The sequence below is a fragment of the Aythya ferina genome, assembly GCF_964211825.1.
Source record: "Aythya ferina genome assembly, chromosome: Z".
In the NCBI taxonomy this organism is placed as follows: Eukaryota; Metazoa; Chordata; class Aves; order Anseriformes; family Anatidae; genus Aythya; species Aythya ferina.
In genome coordinates, this window is record NC_140299.1 from 40514090 (window position 1) to 40539487 (window position 25398).

The 25398-nt window shown below is 40.0% G+C and overlaps 1 protein-coding gene across 5 annotated transcripts in view; it reads left to right on the forward strand.

The window, feature by feature from the left end:
• Positions 1–22046, forward strand: part of APBA1 (amyloid beta precursor protein binding family A member 1) — an 87607-nt gene extending 65561 nt beyond the window's left edge. For 4 of the 5 annotated variants that reach the window (XM_084505133.1, XM_084505132.1, XM_084505136.1 and 1 more), the window contains 9 exons: positions 2312–2457; positions 7326–7358; positions 8477–8563; positions 9142–9327; positions 12491–12670; positions 13501–13713; positions 17207–17326; positions 17951–18091; positions 18455–22046. In XM_084505133.1, coding sequence (XP_084361259.1) covers positions 2312–2457; positions 7326–7358; positions 8477–8563; positions 9142–9327; positions 12491–12670; positions 13501–13713; positions 17207–17326; positions 17951–18091; positions 18455–18526 — 1178 coding nt within the window. In that variant the 3' untranslated portion in view covers positions 18527–22046. The remainder of the gene's footprint in view (positions 1–2311; positions 2458–7325; positions 7359–8476; positions 8564–9141; positions 9328–12490; positions 12671–13500; positions 13714–17206; positions 17327–17950; positions 18092–18454) is intronic. The other variant, XM_084505135.1, reaches the window with a different exon arrangement.
• The last annotated feature ends 3352 nt before the right edge of the window (positions 22047–25398 follow it).

Sequence of the window (25398 nt, forward strand, 5' to 3'; positions counted from 1 at the left end):
GTATTTGTGCTGCGTGTTTTGGAATCTATATCCAGGTCATCAACTAGTGTAAATCTCATATATTGTTTCTAAACTAGTTGAACTTTGGAATTTTGTGGCAATGAATGATCTGTCTTGAACTTCAATGAGTCTGCTGGTTGTAGTCCTCTCTGTCAAGGGCTATCTAAAAGCATCCTCCTCTCCTAAAAACAAACAACAAAAAAAAAATAGTAAACTAAATTTTTTTTTAAATCTTTGTCCAGTGGGAAATTCCTTTTAAAAAAAGAAAGTCCTTTGTGCACTAGTAGTCCAAAAAAGCTTGCTAGCACTTTTGCTACACTTCTATTCAATGGATAATAATTTGATATTATCTGTTGTTAGAGATAATAAATATAAGGGGTCTTTAAAAAAGCAGCGTTTTATGTATGTTCACCTCTAGTGAAAATATAGAGCACATGCCTTTTTTTATGTTTTCTTGGAATCTTATCTACACCTTTACAGAATGTCAGACTAGTTTTGTGTCTGTTTTTTTTTGGTTGTTTGTTTGTTTTTTGTTTTTTTTTTTTTTTGTGTGTGTGTGTGTTTTAATCAGGAATAGGACTATAAATTGTTTGGTAATAGAAGTTGTGATAAGGCCTTTATAGAGTATAGAGTAACGAAAGGCAGCACTTTAAAATGCTGTGTAGTTTCATGACTGGAAGAGTTTGTAAATACATAGCACTTCCAGATGCATAAATTTCCCTAAGGGAGAAATTCAGGTTTTTTTGGTTGTGTGTCCTTGAAAATAACTTGTTCATTTTGAGGGTCTTCCAGGTATTTAGTATCTGAACAGCTTCTGCCAGCACGCAAGATGAACATCTTAAAATTACAAGTCCTAAATGTTCATATTTAATGAAAACACAAAAGAGACTAGCTCCCTTATAAGGTTTATGCATCTACTTAAGTCTCTGTGTGTAATTTGAGTGTGATATTTATCTTCAGCTCTTGCATTTGTTATCTTATTCTTAAAAATGACTTGCATTTCTTCAGAGCTGAAGTTTCTTGTGCTTGTTCTAAGTGGTTGTTAACCTCTTCCTTTAAAACTAAGCTAGAGCTGGCATTCTGAGTAGTATTAAGCTTTGAGCCCCATCGCTTCATTTCTCAAGATAAGCCCCGAGCTAATGAAAGCTACTTTCTGATACTGTAAGATTTTTTTTTGCTTTGTTCCTAGAATAATGAAAAAAAAAGGTTTTGTTTTGTGTGTTTTGTTTTGTGTGTTTTGTTTTGTGTTTTTTGTTTTGTGTTTTTTTGTTTTGTGTTTTTTTTTCTTTTTTTTTTCTTTTAATGATAAAATGTGGGCACTTTTACCAGTAGAATTGTTTAGGATGATTTGCATTCTCAAAAAGTCTTCAGCATCTGCTGTTTTTTGTCACTTGTACAAAAACAGGAAGCTTAGCTAAACCAACCACCCTACTGGATCATGACAATTTTAACATATAGCAAGGTGCTAAAATACATCTTTTTAGCCCTACAATTTTTAGATATAATTGCCAAACACTGGAAGTCTTATCAATCATAAATGCTGCTTTATAATGATTAAAATTGTTAGGTGTTGGACACTTGATCACCCTCGGACTTTGCACAGAAGCTAATGGGAGTCAGATCATTAAGAGTCTTTGGGGACTCAAAGTTGCTTTTTCCAGTGGGACATTCTGTGCTCTGAATGTTTAACCACACTTTTACTGAATTCTGAAAGTACTGAATACTCCCCCTCAGTATCCTTGTTGAGACTAATCATAATTTTTAAAGGCCTGTGGGGTAGCAGCAATTTGATAATTGGGCTCTCAGTCTCAGTAAGGGGAGCAGTGTTGTACCTGTAAAGCATTGCCAGGGAGTTTCCTCTACCTGTGTACTAACTGTGGCTGACACCAAGTGAGAAAGTGGCTGATGGCTGTTCCTAAATTGCCCCCTTCCTCTTACTGCTTACGACTGCTTGCCTCAGGATTGCAAGGCTGTTTCTGGTGGGTGAGGGAAGAGCCAAGTCCCCACGTCTCTTCATAACAGCAAAACCTCAGAGATACTGTTTAGCCCTGGGGTGATCCTTGCTCACAAAAGGCTGAGCTATTGCAGGAGACAGTCTGGATTAACAATTACAGCTTCTGCTGGAGAGATGTTGAGAGCATTTTCTTGATGTTTCGAACCTTTGAAAGTACTGGTTACCATGTCATCATGGTAAACTGTGGTATTTCAAAGGAGCATCTACAGCCATCAGGCACAGGCTCAAGTTGTTAGTGCTGCTGTTTTGCCATTTTTCAGTATAATTTTCTGCAGTGATTTCTTTCCTGTGTTACAGTTCCTGGACCTTGCGATCCTGAAGACTTAATCGATGGAATCATTTTTGCAGCCAACTACCTTGGCTCAACTCAACTCCTTTCGGATAAAACTCCCTCCAAGAATGTGAGAATGATGCAAGCTCAGGAAGCTGTCAGCAGGATCAAGGTGAGAAGTGATTCCTCTTGCTACTTCTCGTACTGGTACCTTAAAATTGCAGATATGAACTTCTTACATATGTAGTAGTACTCCCGTATTGTGTTATCTGTGGTTTCAGGAACGTTAAGTGCCTCATCTTTCTTTCTGCAAGATAAATCACTTGCATAATGCTGCTTTTGGAACAAGGGTGGTAGGTAAAAGTTACCAGATCATTATAATTCCCTGTAGAAATACTGCTGCTGTGTTCTCTAAGCCAGAATGTGAAGTGAGTGGTGGTCTCAGTTTTGTTTTACAGGGTGTTGAGAGAAAACAGGTTTAGAGGATAACCAGGAGGTATTACAGCTGCTTCTGGCTTGGTGCTTGAGGGGAACCTGTACTGTGGTAAAGTCCGCAGTTATTTTTGACCATGCTGTGGATACTATTTTCTCTACCTAGTAATAGCTGTGAACTGATTTAAAAAATGAAAGAAAAGCCCGAGGCAGTACAGGGATGTATAGAAAAAAATAGTTTGTCTTGGAATATGGTATGTTCATGTCATTTGTTTGTTTTGTCACAGCATGACGGGCATGCTGCTGTATTATAAGTTACAATGATGACATTGTCAACTGAAATTAAGATGTATGGATGGAGTGTTGTACTCATAGAAGGTGCTACAACATTTCTCCTACTCATACATCGCTGTGTGTCAGGAACACAGCTTCATCTTGTGCTAACTCAGCTAACCAAGACAATCTCATGTCAACATTTTCTTTAGTTTAACATTTATACATTTTTCCTTTGTATGGTTTATTTTGGATTCCAACTCAGACTCTGTCTGTACAATCGTTTAAAAGAGAGGAAGAGATACAGCATGTTATCAGGAAGGCCAATAATATTGTCTGTTAAAATCAGCTTATGCTTCCTAATATTACTACTACTTTCAATGCTTCCTTGCCAAGTGCTCGGCTCAGTTAGTGCATGAAATTCTCAGATAAATGCTCCAAATAGAAATATTGAGACACTTCCAACAATTTTAATTTTGCTGGTGTTCAAATACAGAATTTTTTGTAACCTTGTCTCTAAAAATGTCTAGCATGCTAGCATTTTAGAGAAGGCTCTATTTGGCAGGGAAGTAGTATTCCTGTCATCTTTTGCCATCTCTATAGGACATCTCCACAAACTTAAGAAACTTTTGAAAAGCAATGGCTTGTCTGTATTCAGTGGAATTTTTGTAAAAGGTATTCACTCGGCTTTCTCAGCCCTCGCATGTTATAGTCTTCATGGCTTCTTCATAAAGCTGTAGTGGAGACTTATCCTTCCACTGTCTTTTGCTGTCCTGCCTTGGGTGTGAGTAAAGCTGTGCCTTGTCTGCATGGTAGAAAAGTTGTCTGATTTGAATGCACAGGTAAGCAACAAAAGGTAAGCTACAGGAAGAAAGGGAATAAGGACTTCAGTGAGGCTGGATCTAGGAGGGACACATCACTGTAAGCTGAAAAGAAAGATCAGCATCAGCTGTGATGGGAAACTGGCATCAGGAGTTTAACTTGAGCCTGGTTCTGGACATGAGGCCTGCCTTAGTAGAGGCAAAGATTGAACAAATGTGTTAGAGCAAACTGAAGTAGAAACAGGCCAATTCAAAGTGGGTTTATGTAGTTGAAAAGAGTAGAATCCTTCTCTCATACTAAATATGTTTCTCAGAAATAATTAGGAAAATAAAGTTATTTCTGAGGTTTCTGTTATGCCTCAGCACTGCTGTGCCTCAGCACAGAAGGGATCTGTTTAGCTCATTTCACTCATCAAGCCTGTAATTTACACATCCGTGTAAATGACCAGGCATGCATATTCTTGGTTATAGAAAATTTGTTTCAGCATGGAGGTCCAAGCAGTTACATGGTTGACCTGGTAACACCCTAGCCTGCACACATAATTTTCTAAAAGTAAGTGAATTTCATAAAACGGTTTGCCTACTGCATGGCACACAATACTATGGTACACTTCTTTGACAGTACTCTACTGCTTCTAGGTGAAGTTTGGGAAATCTAAGTATGCTTCCCTGCACTGTAGGGTCATCGTTGTTGATTTTGGCTCTTTTTTTTTTTGGTGATTCCCATAAAAAGCAAACTTTTTTATTGAGAACATCATTATGACAGAGTTCTGGCTGCTAGATTCATCACTGCCTTTAGGCCAAATGTGTAAAATATTGCTCATGCAATGCTAGTGATACCTGTGCCCTACTCATACTTGTTTATGGAGCAAGTTAGGTGCTGTGTATGAAACATTTCTCTATAGTTAAAGAAAAGAAAGGTTATGAATTAAGGCTGAGCTTTTAAAAAATCTACAAATCTGAAGTTAAAATTACTGGAAGTGGGAAGGACTTTGTTTAAGGCCTGCTGCATACACATACCTCCCATGTGAATGCGTTCCTTTTGAATTAAATAATCTGTTTAATGCTTACTTGTAGCAGAGCCTTCAGACCATGCACGTGTTCATTCAGAATATGAACTGATTTTGAAAACAATTCTCCATGCTTTTTCTGTAAACACATATCTCTACAGTTAAAAGTAGAAGAACTGAGGGTTTTCTTGGTTCAGCAGTTATCTCTGTGAAGTCAAGCTAAGTTACAACAGAAACAATGCTTTGAAGACATTCATCAAACTTAGTTGATTTCATATTTCCATGAAGAGGTACTTTTAGTGTTACGAAAGGTATTTCACTATTTTCTGACCGTAGTCTCATTTCTCCAAATAGCGTGGGAGAAACATCTTTCTATAGTTTACTTGAAATGAATCCATTTAATCTTAATAGCAGTATAGGAAAAATAATGTTCATGATTACAATTCACAGCTGATCTGTGGAGAACTGCTGCTACATTTCACCTGTGGAGTAACAGCTTTCATTTTTTATTTTTCACCAGCAGATTTGAGCTGTGTGTCAGGTTTGAACATTTTTAGATAAGAACTGATTTAATTGCTGATTGTAATTTAAGAAGTCATATGTGAAAATAGTTTAATATTCTGCATATTTCATTCACCAAGTGTCATCTGTGTGTTCACAGAGTTGCAGTACATTTTTTGTAGAAATCAAATCGGTTGACTATATCTAAGCCATCCATGGAGCAGAAGAGAGTGTGTTGATTTTTAAAAATCTGAGTTTTGGGGAATTGCAACTAGCCACGTAATTAAGTTAAATGAAAATTCCAGACTCTATATATTTAAAAAAATATATTATTTTGTGTAGAGTAGGTAGTTGCTGTTCTTTCTAAGAATTCTGAAATGATCTGATTTAAATCAGAAAAATAACTCAGTGATGAAAAGGATTGGAATAATAAAGTCACTTGTATAGAATTGTCCTAAATTGGGGAGGCGTTGGCGCTTTTTTTTTCTTTTTCTTTCTTTTCCTTTTTTTTTTTTTGTGGACCATATTTTCTTTCATGCCATTTCAGTGTAGTGCCAAATCACTTCTTAAAATTGTTTGTTCCATGCCATCACCTTAGTTCTATGAAATATTTTGGAGAACAGTTTAAATGGTATATCTCATGCGTGTCTCCCCTTTGCCCATTGTATGCCAGGCAGCTGCTATTCAAGATAACTATAATATTTCTGAGTACCAGTGAAAATTAATATAATGCGCAGCCTGCAGCATGAAGCAGTTCTAATCGCTTTTCCAATAGTTTGTTATCACCAGGCTATTAATCGGTTTGAAAAAGGTGCCTCAAAGTTGGTGTGAGAATATATTCATACTTGTAACTAAGCAGCACGGTCTAAAGTTTCAGTTGCTGCTTTCAGGCTTGATTATATTAAAACTGGCAAATTTTAAGTTGTGAGCATCAGTATAAAATGTTTTGCTTCTTGTGATTCTATAAAGCTTGAAATAGTAAGCCTCCTTCCCTCCACAAAAACACTTGTCAATTTAATTAGCTAACACTAATTGTTGGAAGTAAAAAGATATCTGCCAGCCTGGTGAGTATTGAATTTCTTTAGCAAGCTAGTCCATAAGCTCAGTTCACTTTGGCTTGAATAATGATTGCAAGACTGTAAGAGTGATGATGCTTATTTATGTTGTTATTGTTATCACAGTAATGGCACATAAAATATCAATTTGTTGCAATGGGGTGATATCTCTCTGGATGTAAGTCAATTAAACTAGTGGCAATTAAATCAGTGATAAGAGAGTGTTTTCAGAGGGGTTGTGGACATGAAGTATGTGCTCCACTGCCTTTCTTGAAAAAATATGATGGTATGCAGGTGTCACAGGAAAACCTGTTGTTCAGAAATGCAGTGTGAACGTTGGCTTGGGCATATATGCACGGAAGGAGGAGAAAATGGAGGTGACAATTAGCTTCTGTCGCTTTGTATTTCCAAGAAAAACTAGTACAGTTTTAGTGTGGCTTTTTTTTAAAGATGGTTCATGTGTGAGAGCATTAGGCAACTTGAATTTAAATTCCTTGATTTCTAAAAAAGTTGGAATAAAAATAGTTAAAATTCTTCTCTTGCATTTTACACTGGTGATGCTTCAAAGAAAGTAACCTCATGGGTCATGCATGGTTAACCTGCTGCAGATGAGGGGAAGCTTTTTTTTTTCCTCTTAAGAACGAACAAAGAAATAAAGCCTGTTGTTTGAGAGCAGCATTTTAAATGGAAAAAAATAAAATCCTTCTGTATTTTTCCAGTCTCCTCTGGTGTGGTTTCTTTTCATTTTTTTTTACACTGGTTATGCTAAACATGAAACAAAAAATAAATAAATTAATTAATTAATTAATTAATTGAAGCAGGGACTAATTTAGAACAGCTAATAGTCTGTGAGCCCTGGCATTAGCATGCAGATTCCTTCTTGGCTTGGAGTCTCTGTAAAGTCTTCTCTAACTATTCTCCTGTCTCTGTTTATTCCATGCTAAGCAGATGGCCCAGAAATTAGCCAAAAGCAGGAAGAAGGTGCAGTACAAACTCCATCAGCTTGATGTTATGCCTGTTCTTTTGTTTTCTGGGAGTTGTTTTTTTGTTTGTTTGATTTTTTTTTTTTTTTGCTTTTATTTTGAGTTATTTTCTGCATCCAGCAAGTTTTTTTTAGATTTATTTCTGAGCCACCATACAAGTTGACATTTCTCAGAAATCAGTTGCCTGGTTGGCCATTTTTTGTTGCTTATCATTAGCCATTTCATGTTACAAATAGAGTAAAGATTGGAATTATCAAATGGTTACAGGCAGTACCCAAAATCCATGCTAAAGAAACAGGACTGACATGGCAAAGGTTCTAACTTTGTAAAATGACAGATTAAAATTGTCTGGTTTTTATTTTACCTTTTATCTATAAGACTGGTCTGTTTGATTCACAAATGTGTCAAATTGCTGGATGCAAAAAAGAAAAATAAAGTTTATGTATATATACACAGTAATATGCTGATTGACTTATTTTAGTGGTAAGTTTTGTTTATGGAGGTTGAGAGTACCCTTTAACACCTCTAACTTTTTTAAAAAATTGCAAGCATTGGTTTTCTATTGACAAAGATATGACTTCAAAGTGTATTCATGCTTGAATGGTATGTCTGACTGTGAAGGCCTTTTTACCAGAACTGTATTAAGAATGGCTTAAACTGTACCTACCTGCGGTACAGGTGTTTCCATTGTCCCGAGCAGTCACTGTAAGCCCATACAGAAATTACTCAAGTAAGAGCTACTGTTAGGCCTTTCTATGGCATGTGTGAAAAACTTCTTTAAAGTGGGACTCCTAATGTGGTGAAAATGAGAGAATCATTCTGATTTTCATGAAATCTTTAAACCGTTCATGTCACAGTCATCTATAACTTTACTGGATCAGTAAATATATCAGGGAAGCTTTTACGGGGTTAGAAATTGTTCAAATGCTATCCAGTTCACTTTCATGTATCTGTATATAGTTTCCATATCTTTGTGTTTAGCTTCTGCAGTCTAATATTCTATCTTGCATTGCTATTCTGGTGACTGTGTTTTAGTATACCCCTGTATGTGAGCTAACATCATTATTAAGGATGTTACCTTATGTTTGTGTTTGACTCTAATCCATTTATTTGCAGGCTCCCGAAGGTGAATCTCAGCCCATGACTGAAGTGGACCTCTTCATTTCTACACAGAGAATTAAAGTACTGAATGCAGATACGCAGGTATAAACACAGATGCCTTTGTCAATATTTTATAATAGGCCACTCAAATAAAGTTGCACCTAACTGCCAAATTTTATCCTTCAAGAAGTGCTGGGTCTTGTACTTCTCCCCAGGATTTACTAGGTCAAAATCCATTCAAGGGCCATGTCAGTTAGTCTGCCATGTCTGTAGAAAATGATTAGAATTTGTCAGTAAATTAACTGCATTCAGCTGACTTCTTACAGGCTGTGTTGTGACAAGTATTGATTGTGCCTAGAGCAGCCCAGAATGTTTGGTTTTGATAATCTGAATTTTATAGTCTTCTGTGTGCTGGTCCCATGCCTGCCCAGCATATTCAGGCTCTGATACTGAGTTCTTTGTACTTTTCAACAGAAAATAAAACTTTAATTTGTAAAAGTTGTTCTTCGATTTACTTCTGGAAAGTGTAACTTGCTTTCTATTGGCAACTCCCTTCATGCATGACTCTTTATGTGGACTTAACAGAGTTCTTATGTTACCATTTGTGTGTTTTCATAATACCAGGAGTACACTAAGAAGAAGCACCTGCTTATATTGTTTTGTTTTCTTTTATTCCACAGGAAACCATGATGGATCATCCCCTACGGACCATTTCTTACATCGCAGATATAGGGAACATAGTTGTTCTGATGGCTCGTAGGAGAATGCCACGGTCCAACTCGCAGGATAATGTGGAAGCATCTCACCCTTCCCAGGATGGAAAGAGACAGTACAAAATGATTTGCCATGTCTTTGAGTCTGAAGATGTAAGGAATTACTCTGTCTCATAATTTTCTAGGGGTGGAAATGTAAACACGTTTTGGTAGTCTTGAAGCCCACAGAAAGTGGTCCTGTTTGTTCATTAACCATGACAAGATATTTCATCTTGCTTTTTGTTGGCACTTTCAGACCTGGCATTTTACTCACAAAACTGTTGTAAAAATTCCCTTTGTTTAGCTCATATAGTACCTTTCAGTAGCGATGAGAAGGTCCAGCTGCCACAGTTTACATATACCAGCTCATAATTTGCCCGTGAGAGTGAATATCTATCAAAGAAGCTTGTTTTCCTAGGGAAATTGTAATCCTAAATACTACATCAAGGATCATTGATACGTATCAGAAATGTGACTTTTGTTGTTGTTGAGAAGATCTGAGTTGAAGAGTAGTTGCCGACATTGTATTAAAAGCCAGCAAGGAAAATTGATAATTCCAGTAATCCTGAGGCACCCTGAATAGAAACAGTTGAGTAAATGTCTACGGTGTAGGTCAACTAAGTTACCTGTTAGTTACTTGATAGCCTGTCTTCACGATCAGTGTATAAAACATGCTGATTTTATACACTTTTAAAAAGTCTGTAAATGAAAGGTAAAATCAAACACACACATCAGACTGAGGTGGCCAGATACATAGTTGTCAGTCTCATAATCAGGTCAGCCCTGGATGAAGTGATATCACACAGTATTTCTAATAATTTGGGAAGGCAAAAATTCCCAGTTCTAAACCCTCCACATAAGAGTGTTAACTGTCTCTGTGGAAAATGTCATATTAATACTAGTCAAGTCAAATGGTTCCTGTAGCAGGAGGTGGAAGAAGGGGGATCACTCCCATGTGTCAGTTAAGTACATGATACAGAGGTGATGCCAGTTAGGGAAGGCATCCTGCACAAATTAGGGAGGGTGAGGTAAGGATTTACTTCCTATTCTTGTGGTTTGCATATCAGTCTGAAGAAAGTCTTTGTAGTGCAATGTCAGATATGCTGAGCTAGTTAGCAGAAGTAAAGTGAAAATACCAGGTTCTTTTAATATCCTCACATGCCTTCTACTCTGCGGTGTACCAGCAAGATGGGAAGGTTTCCTTGAATAAGCAGTTGATTTTATGTAATGGTGAACCTAGTCTGAACCCATGGTCAGTTAAATTATGTGGCTGCAGATGCATGTGCATACTGTCACCCCCTGCTGAGGTTAAGAAGTAAAGATAAAAACACTGATATAAGTGATCCTCTACAAAAAATTTAGCAAAGAACATAAAAAATCACAGTTTTTTTTTTCCATAATAGCATGCCGGCCAGTTTTGCAGAGCCTTTCAAGAAGCTGGTGCAAAAAAAGGAAAAGAATAGCCAAAGTTTATTTCATTTAATTTCATTTGATATGTTGCCTGTTTTAAGACTGCTGTTCCCATATTTCCAGTTCCAAGTTTGTACAGTCGTAGCTCTCTTACTGACCAGCTGGAAAAGCAGAACTCAAACTGCCAGGTGCTAGAGGCTGTGGCTTGCTGCCCTTCAGCACGCGGTAGTTTGACTCTGATCTAGATCTCCTGGATCCGTTTCCCAGGCTGTTCTTAATACCCTGACTAGCTGGAATCTGTGCTTCTTCCTTCTGGTCACTACTGGCATTACTCCTTCCTGTGGTTGGTTTGGGTAAGGCCACATTTGTGTTGGTTAAGTTCATCCATCCCTATGCCACCTGATCCTGGCTTAGAAAGGACCTGTCTGTAGTTCCAGTGAAAGCATTGTTCAGTGACACAAAAACAAGCTGAGAAATTGCATCAATGTCATCTTTTCCTCTGGGACAGCTGGGTATTTAGAAGAATTTACACAGAAACTGTCACAGAAACTCTTAAGTCCTCAAGTGGATTTTAACCACAATGTGTACCTGCTTGGAAACATCCTTATCTAAGGAGCCTGGCACCAGATTTTCAATTCTGTCTAGGGCTAGATCTTCAGAAGAGCTAATGCTTAGTGATGTGTCCAAATGCTGGGTGTCTAAATGGGAGTTGATCTTGTCCTGGAGACAAGATGCATCTGTGCGAACATAAAGTCCACAGTTGTCTCCTCTTTTAGTTTGTAGAGCTAAGGAGATGTAGTTTTCCTGTTATCTTGCTGTCTTGTTCTTGCCATTAAGCTGGATTGATCTGAGCATTGGCAAAGTAATGCTGTCTGGACTGTGACCTTTTCAGCACCAGCAATCATGCTCATGTTCTCATCAGCAGGTTTAGTGCTATCTTGAGTTGCCTTAAAACACAGCTTATTTCAGGGTAGGGAACCTTTCCCTTATTAAGGACCAAACTGGACCTTAAAATACAGCTGGTAGGCTGTATGAAAATATGCCTTGGCAGTGTTCATTCATCACCAGCCCCCCTAAGGCCTAGACAGTTAGCTGTGGAGCTCTGACCTTCTCTTCCCTCCCCTCCCCCTAGCCAGCACTGCTCTCCAAGGGACTGTTTCAGTACACATCAAATCCAGCTCCTCTGTGCTGCACAGATCACCCAGTGATGCACAGCAGCAGGAAAGTGGAGGGAGATGGAGGGAAACAAGAAATATAGGGGGGAGAGGCTGAAAGAGGTTTCAGGGTGGAGAAGGAGCTGCACATGACCATTTCTCATAACTTCAAGGGCTGGTTACTTCAATCAGTCAGTAGGTGCTGCCCTTTTCCTCCTTCATCTGGGATGAGGTAGGAGCTGCCAATACAGACGTGGTGGTTTTAAGAGAGTGGGAGAAAATAGGGAGGAAATATCCTCTTAAATGCGGTTGTGTGCTTTCTAGCAGACATTTTCATTTTCTCTGCTGGCTTGTCAGAGAATGGCATTGCCTCTACTAGAAGGGGGAGCCACCTGGGAGCTGCACGCATGAGAAGAGTTGTAGGTGAGAGGTAGAGTTCTCTTTTGCCATCTGTGCTTCAGTCACTGCAGCAGGTATACCGCTACATTTATGCTAGCATTTCTTACCCGTGAAAGGATAGCTTTATTTATGCTTCTCATATGAACGTGATGACATTTTTTGAGCCTTTTAAGTTAATTTTTAATGCAGAAATATTTTTAAACTGTAACGTGACTTGTAGGGATAAACCATTTACAGTGTGATTGTAACAGAGAAGATGGCAGTGCACAAGACCATCACAACGTTTGACTTTTTTTCTTTTCCCTTCCCTGCAGGCACAGCTGATTGCACAGTCCATAGGTCAAGCATTCAGCGTGGCCTACCAGGAGTTTCTGAGGGCAAATGGGATCAATCCAGAAGACCTTAGCCAGAAGGAATATAGCGACTTGCTCAATACCCAGGACATGTACAATGACGACCTCATTCACTTCTCCAAATCTGAAAACTGCAAAGATGTATGTCTCACATTTTTCTCCTTAACAGCATTAAGATCCCCTGTACCAGGTGCAGGCCCATGCTGGCAGAAATCAGAAAACCATTAATGCTTCCTATAAATGACCTGAGTGAGTCTAGAATATCTCCCCCAGTAAGTCAACCTGTTGTCAGTTCTGTATCAAAGGCAAACTGTGAACCCGAAGTCTATGAGCAGTGAAGTGATTTTCCATCTGTTTGTTTTATTAAACAATTTTCAAATATTTCACGTTGTATTTTAATGAAATGAATGTAAAACAGATTAACAATTAATATGATTTACAGATTACAGTAAATAATTTAATATTTGTGGAGGAACTAGTGTCAGTGAAAGTGGCTGATTCCAGATTTTAAAGGATTGTATTTGCTGAAAGGATTTGCTGCATGGTGCTTCTAATAATGATGAACCTGTGCACCACTGCAACATACAGTTAGTGTTCTTCCAATGTGCAGTCATAAGCTCTTACAAACTTCTATTTAGCTTGGTCCACTGAACCCCCATTACACAACGGTTTCTTCGTTTCCATATCCCTCTGCTCATAAACAGAAATAAGTTGTGTGAGGGCATGTTCAGCCCTAAGCAAAACCTGTGTACTTAGTGTTGATTAACTCATGTTTGAATACAACTGAAATGTAGTACTCTGTTTGTTTTGCACTAGGAAGTCAGGTTGCAAATAGTGAGGGGTTATGTGTTTGCTGATTCATTAAATATGTGTTTTGGTGGGTGAGGGGAGGAAAGATTGCAGGAGGACGGGGGGCCAGTTCCATGGTTGAGAAAAAGCTTTTGTTTGAAACACTTTTTCTTATGATACAGGTTTACATCGAAAAGCAAAAAGGAGAAATCCTAGGGGTGGTGATTGTGGAGTCTGGTTGGGGATCCATCTTGCCTACAGTTATCATAGCCAATATGATGCACGGAGGACCAGCAGAGAAGTCTGGGAAGCTGAATATAGGGGATCAGATCATGTCGATCAACGGGACCAGCCTAGTTGGCTTACCACTCTCAACATGTCAGAGCATTATAAAGGTACAGAGAATGTTTCTGGATCTTTTCAAAGGGTTACATGATAGGAGAGCATTATAAGTACAGAACTATTAAGTAATAATTCTTACCAAATGTTTGTATAGCACTACTCATTTAGTGATGTTCGGAGTATGTTGCAAATTATGCTTCACCGAGTTTTCTGACTCTCAGAAAGTGAGCTGTGTATTAGTTGTGTAGCCAAGGATTCTGTGCAGAACCTCACACCATGAGAGTATTTTGTTGAAAAGGAAGGTATTACCAGGTGCACACCTGAAGGCCCTTAACGTTTTATATGACGAATGGAGATACAGGTGCTGGAGACACTGGAACTGTTGGGGTTAGCTGTAGGGAAGAGGTATTTTAAACATCAGAGTTTCAAGAGCAGGAATGGTACATCATGGGGGAATGCTGGCAATGAAGTGAAATGGACCTGGTTATTTATTGACATACCTCACAGAGCTCCATGCAGACGTGTAAATCTGGTGTCATACTGTAAGAGAAATCCTTCTCTGATTCCTATGTATATGGCTGTTAAAGTTGCTTTGCTACACAGCTCTCTGGTGACTGGTTGTTTCATGCAATACGTTTCTTTGCATTTTGTACTTTTGTATTTCACAAAGTACATTTTTAATTTTTTTTTGTCCTCGAATCAGTTTTGTAATGCTTGAACTCAGATTTTTGTTCTAAAGACTTCCTTCCTATTCCAGTTTCCAAGAACATGAATTCTGTGCTCTAATGAGTAATAGGTGCATAGATCCCTGGGCCAGCCATTTTAGATTCAGAGAGTGGAAATTACAGCCTGGAAGTGTAGTATACTAAAAATGTGGCAAAAGCAGTCTTACGTTGGTGAAGAATGAAAAAAAATAAAATCATATTAAAAATCTCTGTGCCAACTTCAGTGAAACTAAACCCACCACAAATTCAGACTTTTCATGTTAGCCTTACTTGTTTCCTATCTCACAACAGTTTTATCTCTAAAACATTGATGAGTTGTGCTTCTCTGATTCAGAGCCTCTTTAGGTAGAGTTTCATTATGATGAGCCTTATCTGTACTTTCTCAAAACAGCAGCAGTCAGCTTTGCTCTCTCCAGCTTCTGCAGACATTCCTCTTCCTCACTGGTACTTGCGGTTGTTGCTATAGGAACTGGTGGCCATTTATTTTGTCTTTCTAGACAAAAGCAGAGTCTGCATATTTTCATGTCTTCATAACCATGCGTGTAAACCTGTTCATATGGCGCTTCTCACATCAAGCAGAGGAACCACTGAATGACCTAAGCACAAGTTTAAATGTGGCAGAAATACCTCAGATTTCAGGTTTATTTATCATGTTCTAAGGAATCCTATGAAAAGATGAGTGCTATATAGAAGATATCTTGCAAGCACTTCAAATAAGGTAATTTTAGTATTATAGATGTAAGCTCTGCTACTAACAGACTGAAAACCACAGAGCTAGAAAGAAACTTACCACGTGTGGTGGCTATTCCCTGATTGTATTGCGCTACTTGTCTCTTTTTTGGAAGCCTCTGGTGATGCCTATTATCTGAAACAAACTCAAGGACTAAATAAGCAACTAAATTGTTCAAATGATACAGGTGCTTTTTTTCTAATAAGCATGCACTACCATTCTGCATAGTACTAGGAGCTAGGCGCTATTGCAACAATTGTGCTTTCTGTAAAATTACTAAATTTTTTGTTGGGGGCCACATTAGTTCCTTTTTGAAAGAATAGTTTTAAATAACTTGAGCGTGCTTCAGGGGGAGTAAGAGAGCATTGATTTCAACTCTGTTGAAGGCATGCAGCCTGGATGAACTCAGATGACCCTAGTTAGACACCTAAATTCCTCATAGATACAGTCATCTCTGCAAGACTCCTGCCCTCCCAGATTTAGAAAATTAAGGCAGAATCCCCTCAGACTTTTGTCCAAACATTACAGCCACAGCTTAGTATGGTTTAGTTCCTCCTATCTTTTACTCTGTGTGTTGATTTGAAGACCTGCAGGTAGATGTTGATGGCCCTGGAGCACTGCAGCTAACTCCATTGAGTTAAACACAGTCACAGGAGAGGTGGAGTTTGGACCTTCCTTCTGCTGAGAGTGGCGTTGAGGCACTCCCCACAGGCATGTGCTTTGCCACTTGGTGTTCACATGCAGTTAATCTTGGAGCAACCTTGAATAAGGAGCCAAGCCGAGCCCAGCATTGTGTGGAGGTGCAGCCAGCTGCTGCGCGTGTGATGACTGCATCCAGACAGTTCAAGGCATTGACAAGAAAAAGGATTCTGAGGCAGTTAACACTGGCCGGATGCCATTTCAGTTGTTCAAGTCACTGCCGAGTCCAGAACCAGCAGAATCATTAGCAGTAAACGGGATGTAAAAAATTCATTGTGTTACCTTAGATGTGGTGGAAATGAACCTTTCAAAGTCAGTGTCGGACACCCATCAGTTTCAGTGGGACCCAGATTTCAACTGCACATATAAAAACAATTTAGAAATAGGTTTTGGTATTGATATGTGTTGTATAAGGTAAGGTGGAAGATGCTGTATTCTTTATAAAGCATTTATTTCTTGATGTGGATTTCTTTATTTATTGAAGGCGAATTGTGTGAATTAAGCATTTATGAGTAGAAAAATCTGTGTCCACTTCTGTGTTGGACAGAAAAAGGATCTTAACAGTCTACAAGTAAGAGATCTGAACACCTGAAATCGTACAAGGGGTCAGGTTGCAGCTGTCTGCATTTTAACATTTGATTTTTCATGGAGCCATACAGTGACAGAGTCTCTGAGACTAGCAAGCACCTTGGTTCAAAGCAGTATCAGCAGGAGAAGGTTGCTTAGGGCTGTGCCCACTGGGGATTAAATAACTCCAAGGATGGACACTACACACCTCTCTGGGCAACCTGTTTCAGTGTTTTCACCACCCTCACAACAATATATATGTATTATTTATTTATATATACACATATTTCTTCAGTTTTCTTCTGGTAACAAGAAGTTCATGATGGTATGTCTAGGTGGTACATCTAGAGAGAAGAAGGAATGGGAATTCTATGATCTGGATATGGGTGGCACCCTCCATTTGTGTGGCAGAATGCAGTATATCCCATTGGAGAAGCCATGTATTTGTTACTGCCTTAGCTACCTATTTAAAATTTCATTTCCTAACCACAGTCAGCAGTCTGGTGGGGTGCATAAACCAGTTTCATACTCTTTTTGTATGTTACTTGTGTTACGAAACGAAGGAATTGCCAACTATGTTTCTTAAAACAACAGTGCCAGCTTCTTGGCAAGAAACGTTTGATGCTGCAGTGCTGATCTGACTGAATATTCACGTACACATGTCTGGTGTTCAGTGATTTGGTTCTGTTTTAGAGCATACAACGAGCTGTTTATTCAGGACTGTTCCCATGTCAGTGTTTTAACACTTACTTTTTTACCCAGTGTTTGTGTTAAATGTTTCACCCTATCTCTGCCAGCATATTTCATGGTGGTTTCTTTTTGCAGGGTTTGAAAAACCAGGCCCGGGTTAAACTGAACATAGTTAGGTGTCCTCCAGTAACAACAGTCCTGATCAGGAGACCGGACCTCAGATACCAGTTGGGCTTCAGTGTGCAAAACGGGATTGTAAGTAGCTTCCAGACTCCCTGGTGAAGCTTTAATATACATGAAACTTCACATCTATTTGTGACAGTGTGGGAAGAGGGAAGCTGCCATTTTCTTCTTCGCAGCAAGCAACACTTGGCACACGTGCGAAGTCTTAGATGTAAACGTTATTTTTGTCTTTGACTCTCCTTAGTCCACAAATTCAGAGTTAGTCAGAGGAACAGAAAAGCTCTGTCAGGTCAGAGAAAGAAAACTGTGTACATGAAACTGTTCTCATCTGCTTCATTCCTGTCTAAGCAAGCTATTGTATGTTCTCAAAAGAAGTAGACTGTTCTTAATCCTCTTCTCTTGTAAAGCATTTGCATCCTGAACATTGTTAAACTGTGGTCCTTCATACACTTTTAAACTTCCAAACCGTGGTGTATTTGACGTAAAACACAAATAGCTGTTTCTGACAGTTTTGTTCTTGGAAAAGAATACACTGCAGTTATTTGCTAGTAAAAAATTATACTTTGAATCTATGATGGATTACATTGTAGAATTTGTTGCAAGTCTATATTGAGTTACAATTTAGAGGCAAAAATGGGCAATCTGAGCCCTCTCTTCCATATCTAGACCCTGCTAAATCTGTTCTTTCTCTTCCAGATCTGTAGCCTTATGAGAGGTGGTATAGCAGAGCGAGGAGGTGTGCGTGTTGGCCATCGGATCATTGAAATCAATGGGCAGAGTGTTGTGGCAACACCCCATGAGAAAATTGTGCACATTCTGTCAAATGCTGTTGGTGAGGTAAGAGCAGTGCCCGCAGGCAGCGTAACGTATTTAATCGTTACTTCTTTTGGCCTTTTGCTACTCAAATCTGAACAATGGAAGCCAGGGTAAAGACAATCCACCATTTCTCGTTTTTTATTTACTGACAGTTCTCAAGTGTTTTAGGTGAACCCTAAGCAGAAAATATTTGTGTCCACAACTTTAGGTGTTGGTTGATGCTAATCACACTGTTCCATAAAGTCACCACCTGCGATACTTTAATAAGAGTATGAAAACTCTCAGGCTTTCCTTTTTGTTTCTTTCCTGTATCCTTTTAGCTAGTTCCTTCCCAAAGTGTGGTACATGCTAGGAATATTGATTAATTTCTTTTATTTTCTCTAGATTCATATGAAGACTATGCCAGCTGCCATGTACAGACTGTTGACTGCACAAGAGCAACCAGTTTACATCTAAAGCCGACACCTCACTGTCACAATGTGCATGGAGGATGTTTTTCCTCATTAGTGCTTGTCTCTCTAGTGCTGCATTTCTGTGTCCGCAGAGACATTTCTTTCTTTGTCTCACAAAAAAAGAGACTTTATATCTCTTTTCCCTCCCTTTCTCCCCTCCTCCGTAACATTGTCCTGTATTTTGGGAAGGGGCAAAATATATGGGACTATTTCGGTTGCATCTCTTTACAAGTGAAACTAAATGCAGTTCCACATGTGAAACAGGAAAACAGCAGCAGCATTGTTCACAGCAGGATTCACAAAAAGGATCGACTCCGATTCGTTCTAATAACCAGTTTTATTTTTGTGACTATTATTTGGTAAACTGAATAAATTAAATGTTGCTAAATGAAAGATGTCTTTTACCAGAGAGAAGTGAAGGGTGCAAAGTGTTCGCTTGGACATCCTGCACATGGCTTTCCTTTTCTTCCCCTATTTTCCCACAGGCACTGAGCTCTGGTTTAAAGGTTTATGTCTGTAGGAAAGGTAGAATACCAAAAAGATATTTTTGCCCTCAGGAAGAATACCTGCTTATGAAGAATGAGTAAATGCTGCTGTGGTAAAGTGGACTGTCCAAATACCTTTTAGTTACCTTCTGTTACCAGTTTATCATGATCTTAGGACTCTGAAAGGTACTCTGCAAGTTGCTGAAGCACATTAGAATTGCATTAATTACACCAAGTAACTGGGGAGGCAACTGCCTCTCCCTCTCTACCCCCGGTTTTTGAACCCTTTTGTTCTACTTGGTTTTTAAATGCAACTTGTCTTCTATAGTCCCTTGCCTGTTTTAGAAGTTAAAGGAAAGGGGAGAGAGGGAGGGGAGAACAAGAGAAACAATATGGGGATTTGCTGAATAGCTACACGTTTTCTAGGCTCTTAATTCTGCATTTGATGCACACAGCAATGTGTGCCAGTGTATATAGATGTTTTTAAAATTGTGCTTGCTATTTATGAAGTTTGAATATAAGAGATCTGCATACTATTCTAAGTAATTTTGTTCTCTGAGCCAGTTCTAACATATATTTTTGTCCAAAGACCTTGTCTAATTTTATCCTCTTTAGTTCATGACATAGATAACGATGGGAGGGATAAGGTGGGAATAAACGTATTTATTTTGTTATATAAGTTAAGTTGTTATATTATTTTTCCATTTGTATGGCACTTAACGGATATATGTGTGTACTATATGCACTCGTATGAAAAAGACGTAGGAAATATAGGATTTGATTGGCCTGTAACTTGCATGCTAGGGACAACAGGGGAAGGGGAAAAATGGGTTAGTGGTTGTTTTCTTTGTTGTTTTTTTTCTGTTTGTTTTTAATTTAAAAAACGTTTTTTCTTTGTAGTGAGAGGGAAATTCTCCATTCCTTGTAGTTACTTTTGGCAGGACTGTATACCAGTGTTTACATTGAAATTGAACCATGCATTTAGTCCAGGCTGATAGTGCTGATTTTCTTTTAAGGAAACAGTTTCTGCTCTGTCTGAGTGCGATAGGAAGACCCAGTGAGATGAAGACAAGAACAGGTCACACACACACACGAGGACGTGTCCCTTCTGTTTTGAGAACGCGTCCATGGTCACAGTCACTCATTTTGCTACTGCTGCGTGGCGGACCGTGCAAAACAGGCGTGGTTTGCAGCCCAGTAACAACACCTGGAAATCCCAGGGATTCATGGATTGGATGTGTCTGTGTGTGCTCATGTGCGTGTGCATGGGCACACCTGGTGCACACACTGCTGAGCCATCGAGTACTCTGAGCAGAGGTCTGCGTTTGGCTTTCAGAAATAGTGGGCGTCTGTGGTCTGATCAGAGCGAGGGAACAAGTAACCTTTTGTGTTTCAGTGGGTAGTAAATATTTAAGGGAGGTAATGAAGTGGTGCATAAACTATTGTAGTAAGTGAATATTTTTAGTGTTGAGGTTAATGTACGATGACTTGATTTTACTGCAGTTCTTGTTGCTGTATCACTTAATCCCAGTCTCTGGAATAGCAGGCTGCACGAGAGCGTGGTGTTGGTATTCCAGTTAGTGACTTACCTCTGCTGCCAGGCTGATGCAAGTAGATAGTGAATGACTCGTGAGTATATTGTTTAACTGTAGACATCTAGTTCATGATGATCATTTGAACTTTTTGTTCAGAACTTTCCATGTATATAGTAATATATGTAAATATGATATATAACCATGTACAATTTAGATTATATACAGTGCAGCCTTTCCATAAGTTGCCTGAGGAAACTCGGTGAACTCCTGTAGACACAGTTACTGTGCTCCTGGTTCCTGCCATGTTCACACTCCCAGCTTCACATGTTTCTGTGGCTCTACAAAACTCATATGGTAGGGTCTTTAACTGGCTTCACTGGGAAATGAGGAAGACCTGAACACGCAAGGGTACTGAGGGAAACAACTGTGGCTTTGTTTTTAATTCTTCCAGCCAAGATTCTGCCAAATTTTGGGCAATCGAATGCTTTCATGGTACATAGCCACTTAACATAAAGCAAGTGAATGTTAGCAGGATCAGGGTCTGTAAAGAGTCTGTAGTTCCAGCTGGGATGTGTGTGTAAGGCTTTTGAGCTCGGAGGCCCATAGCGTGGTGCATGCTGCTGGTAACTGTCTTCTAAGCAATCCCTTTTCAATTCCTAGAGTGAAAGACTTCCAAAAAATGTGCTCAGAGAGGGGATCTTACAGTTCTCTGGACTGTCGCAGCACTTTGTTAGATGCCGTGTTAAATTTTAACAAAAATGGTGGAACAAACAGCTGGTTTACATTCCTCCTTCAGTGATGGACCTGATTTTTTTCTCTTTCTCACTGCTTTGTGCAGTCTGATTCTTCAGTGTTTACATTAAGGATGAAACATCCATTCTGTGTGTATTTTTTTGTTTGTTTTTTACTGGAAAGTTTCACATTTGTTTTGAGTTGTTCAAATGTGAGGTTCAGTTGGGGTTACCAGGTTTGCTTGCTTTCCTTGTGTTGTTTTTTTTGTTTTTTTTTTTTTAATAAAATAAATTTCTGAAGACAGCAACGTGGTTGAGATCTCTTGTACATATTTAGCGCAGTACCTAGACTATGAAGTTATATTATTGTTCTGTAAAGAGGGTGAATAGAAATTATTGTAAAGCGTTGGGAGAAGTATAGTATTGTATTTGTAACAATATTGTTCTTTGTAAACATTTAATGATCTCTATATAAAAATATAAATATATATATATAAATACATGTGAGCCTGGAATGTTGATACTGCACATCTACTGAATGTAATTCCTCTGATGTTTTTTGCCACAGGTCTCTGACCTCTGTAACGAAGCTGCTGTGGTCTGATTTGGGGGGTGGGGGGCGCGGAGGAGGAATGGGCTTTGAATTTGGGGGGTGGGGTGGTGGTGGTGGGAGGAGCTCTGGCCAGCTGTTTTGTTGTGATGTATTTACTGTGCTACATTCCTTTATTTAACAGAGCGCTAATGTCTGTAAGATTTGCAACAATAAAATACAAAACAAAAATACCTCAGACAAGGCTGAGAGTTTGCTCATACTAATTCAGGAGTTGGCTTGCTGGTACTGCATGCATGGATGCTCGGAAGGTAACTGGACTTCTCTGTTGCCACAAAGCTTGGAGTACGAGTACCTGTATTTCTGCAGGTGTGAACCAGAGCTGTTAGCTTTGTTGTTTAAACAGCAGTATCTTCAGGTTGCAAACGACACTAAATGAAACTGATTTCTTACCTAGTGCTGCATCCCAGTTTTTTACCATGTGAACTGTCACCATGTTTGAACCTCCCAAAAATTCATTATTTCAAGATGCTTTGTACATGACAGAAATACCATTTCATTTCTGAATATCTTCAAACGTTGCGGGGTGTTTTCCATAAATGAGATTTTCAAAAAAACAACCAACCAAACAAAAGCCCTCACTTATTACCATTTCAGAAAACACTCTTTTTCTTCAAAGGTCATCAGCATGGTTAATTCCTAAAGACCTCATATGATTTGAATAAACAACCTAAAATTACAATAGGTTAGTCCTTGGAATAAATCCTGGAACTGCCTGTGACAACGTTTAAAAAGTAATAATAATGAAAGAAAAGGAAATACTTGTATAACCAGAGGTTGATTATGAATGGTATTTGAAAGTCAACCAGCAGAAGCCAACAAAGGAGCATTTCTTCAAGTAAGGCTTCACAGGATTTTCTGTGTTCTATAGGCTGTCATGAATACTTTGAGAGTACAGAAATGAAAACACACGCCACAGCTGACTCCTGAGAAAAACTACATGGGGGCCTTCAGCCACTGAGTGGCTTTCCATAGTGTGAGATACAAATATTGCCAGCATGGGAGAGTGAAGCACTTGACCTTTCATGTTATTTGCTTAAATGGTAGGTTGGAGAAATTCTGAGCCATTTGGTAAATGGCGCAGCAGACAGGCTGAGCCTGCACGCCGCCCTCCATCCTCCCCCTGCTTGTTATCCTTTTTGTTAGGGCTTCTTGTAGCGTAGGAACCGGAGTGTACTCCTCCGCGTTTGACTGGGCAAACCTAAGCATGGCTTTTCCTTCAGCGGTACGGGCACAAATCTCACAAAATCTCCCGAGGATTCGGTGATGCAGGTTATCAGCCAGCCCAAGGAGGGCCCGGCCTGTGCACGCACAGGTACAGCTCCTTTCCCTCATCCACGGGATGAGCTTGGCTGGGTGACTGCAAGCGGGGAGCCTGCCAGGTACCGCACAGCTCGGGGGTCGGGTCCCACATCTCAGGGGATGCGAGATTGTCAGCGCGGTCCTCACTCTCTATAGCATTGCTTCTAATAAGCAGCATTTTAAATGCTGCTTTACAAGACCGTAAGTGGTTGTTGTTTTTTACTGGGATAATAGTAAATCAGCGCCTCGTGGTGCATAACACACACACTTTGGAGTTTTGGCTTTGTTTCTGTCAGTAAGGCAAGAGTAATGTCCCACCACTACGTGAGGAGGCTGCTAGGCCAAAAGAGCAGGACGCAGAGCACTTCCTTCAGTCTGCATTTTAATTACAGATTGCAATTAACAAAGAACCTTCGTTTATAAAGGACACTCCTAGAACTCTCTAATACTGTTTTTTACTGAAAGGCAACTTGTATCTGAATAGCTGCACTTTGCTACTGGAGCTTTTGGCTTAAACCACAGCACTGAAAATTGCAGTTTTGTTAGTTCCTGCTTTTGGTAATTGCTTCTGGAACAATCATACCTGTTTTCTGCACAGGCTACCAAACAGAAGAGCCAAGCAAACATTTCTCTTTCGTAACTTCACAGAAGGTGGTATGTAACATGCCCAGATTGGGACAATGCATCCTGCTAGATTTCCTTCCTTGCTTTTCACCAGCGTGACAACCACTGAACTGTGATTTCGTTGGCTTCCCCAAAGAAGCCCACACTGTACGTTATGTGTAATGGTCATAGTGGATGTAGAAACTGTTCACATGGAGACTAGGCTACTGATGAGACAAGCCTACAAGAATAGGGTGTATTTATAATTTTTAGCAAAAAGAAGTATGGATAAAGGGATTATCTATGGCTCTGCACGTTGACATTTTTTTGAGGGTGAGCAGCAAAAGAATCTGAACAGGTAGCGTGCGAGTTAGGAGAGATGTTTCTCAGACCCAGTGCACAACTAAATAACTGCTGTGCACAGGGGAAGGGAACTATGGTTAACGATTAAAGAGGTGGATTTGTGCTGTAAATGTCAATCCTAAATACTGTTGTGTAGATAGTTTCAACCCTCTCCAGTACAGTATATTCTGATACCCCCATTCTGATGACTGCTCTCCTAGAACCATCCTCTTCTCAGCAATCCAGACTTTTTCTTGGCATATTAAAATTTAGAGTCCATGTTTAATGTTTGTATTCCATCTCAGACAAACAACATATCTATGTTTTATGCTAACTCATGCTTTCATAGTTGCAATTTGGAGTAGTTTTGCCCAGGTGGGCAGCCAAGCTCCACCACAACCACTCTCACTGCCCATCCTCAAAGGAACAGGGGGAGAAAATACAATGCAAAGGGCTCAAGTGTTCAGATAAGGACAGGGAGATCACTCAACAGTTGCCATCATTGGCAAAACAGACTCAGCATAGGAAAATTAATAGAAATTATTGCCTCTCATTAGCAGACTAGGACAGTGAGAAACTAAAAGCAAACTACAAACACCTTCCACTGTACCTACCTTCTTCTACTGCCTCCTCCCTAGCAGTGCAGGGGAATGGGGGCTGCGGTTAGGACTTCCACCCTAATGCTTGGTCTCTGCCGCTCCTTCTCAGTCCCTCTCTGCCCCTGCTCCCTGTGGGGTCCCTCCCATGGATGCCGTCCTTCCGGGGGCTGCCCACAGGCAGCAGCTCTTCAAGCACTGCTCCCACATGGCTCCATACCACGGGGTCCATCCATCCATCCCCCAGGAGCAAACTGCTCCAGCACGGGGTCCCCCACGGGTGGGTGGCAGCTCCCCCCAGACCCCTGCTCCTGCGGGGGCTCCTCTCCACGGGCTGCAGCTCCGGCCCGGGGCCTGCTCCTGCGGGGGCTCTCCATGGGCCACAGCCTCCTCCAGGCCACATCCACCTGCTCCACCAGGGGCTCCTCCACCCATGGGGGGGCTGCAGCGTGGAGATCTGCTCCATGTGGGACCCATGGGCTGCAGGGGGACAGCCTGCTCCACCGGGGGCCTCTCCACAGGCTGCAGAAGAACTGCTGCTGCCTGCCTGGAGCACCTCCTGCCCTCCTGCTGCACTCACCTTGGGGACTGCAGGGATGGTGCTCACCCCTCATTCCCAGCTGCTGTTGTCCAGCAGTTTTTTATTTCCGCCTCTCCCTGTTTTCTTCAGTC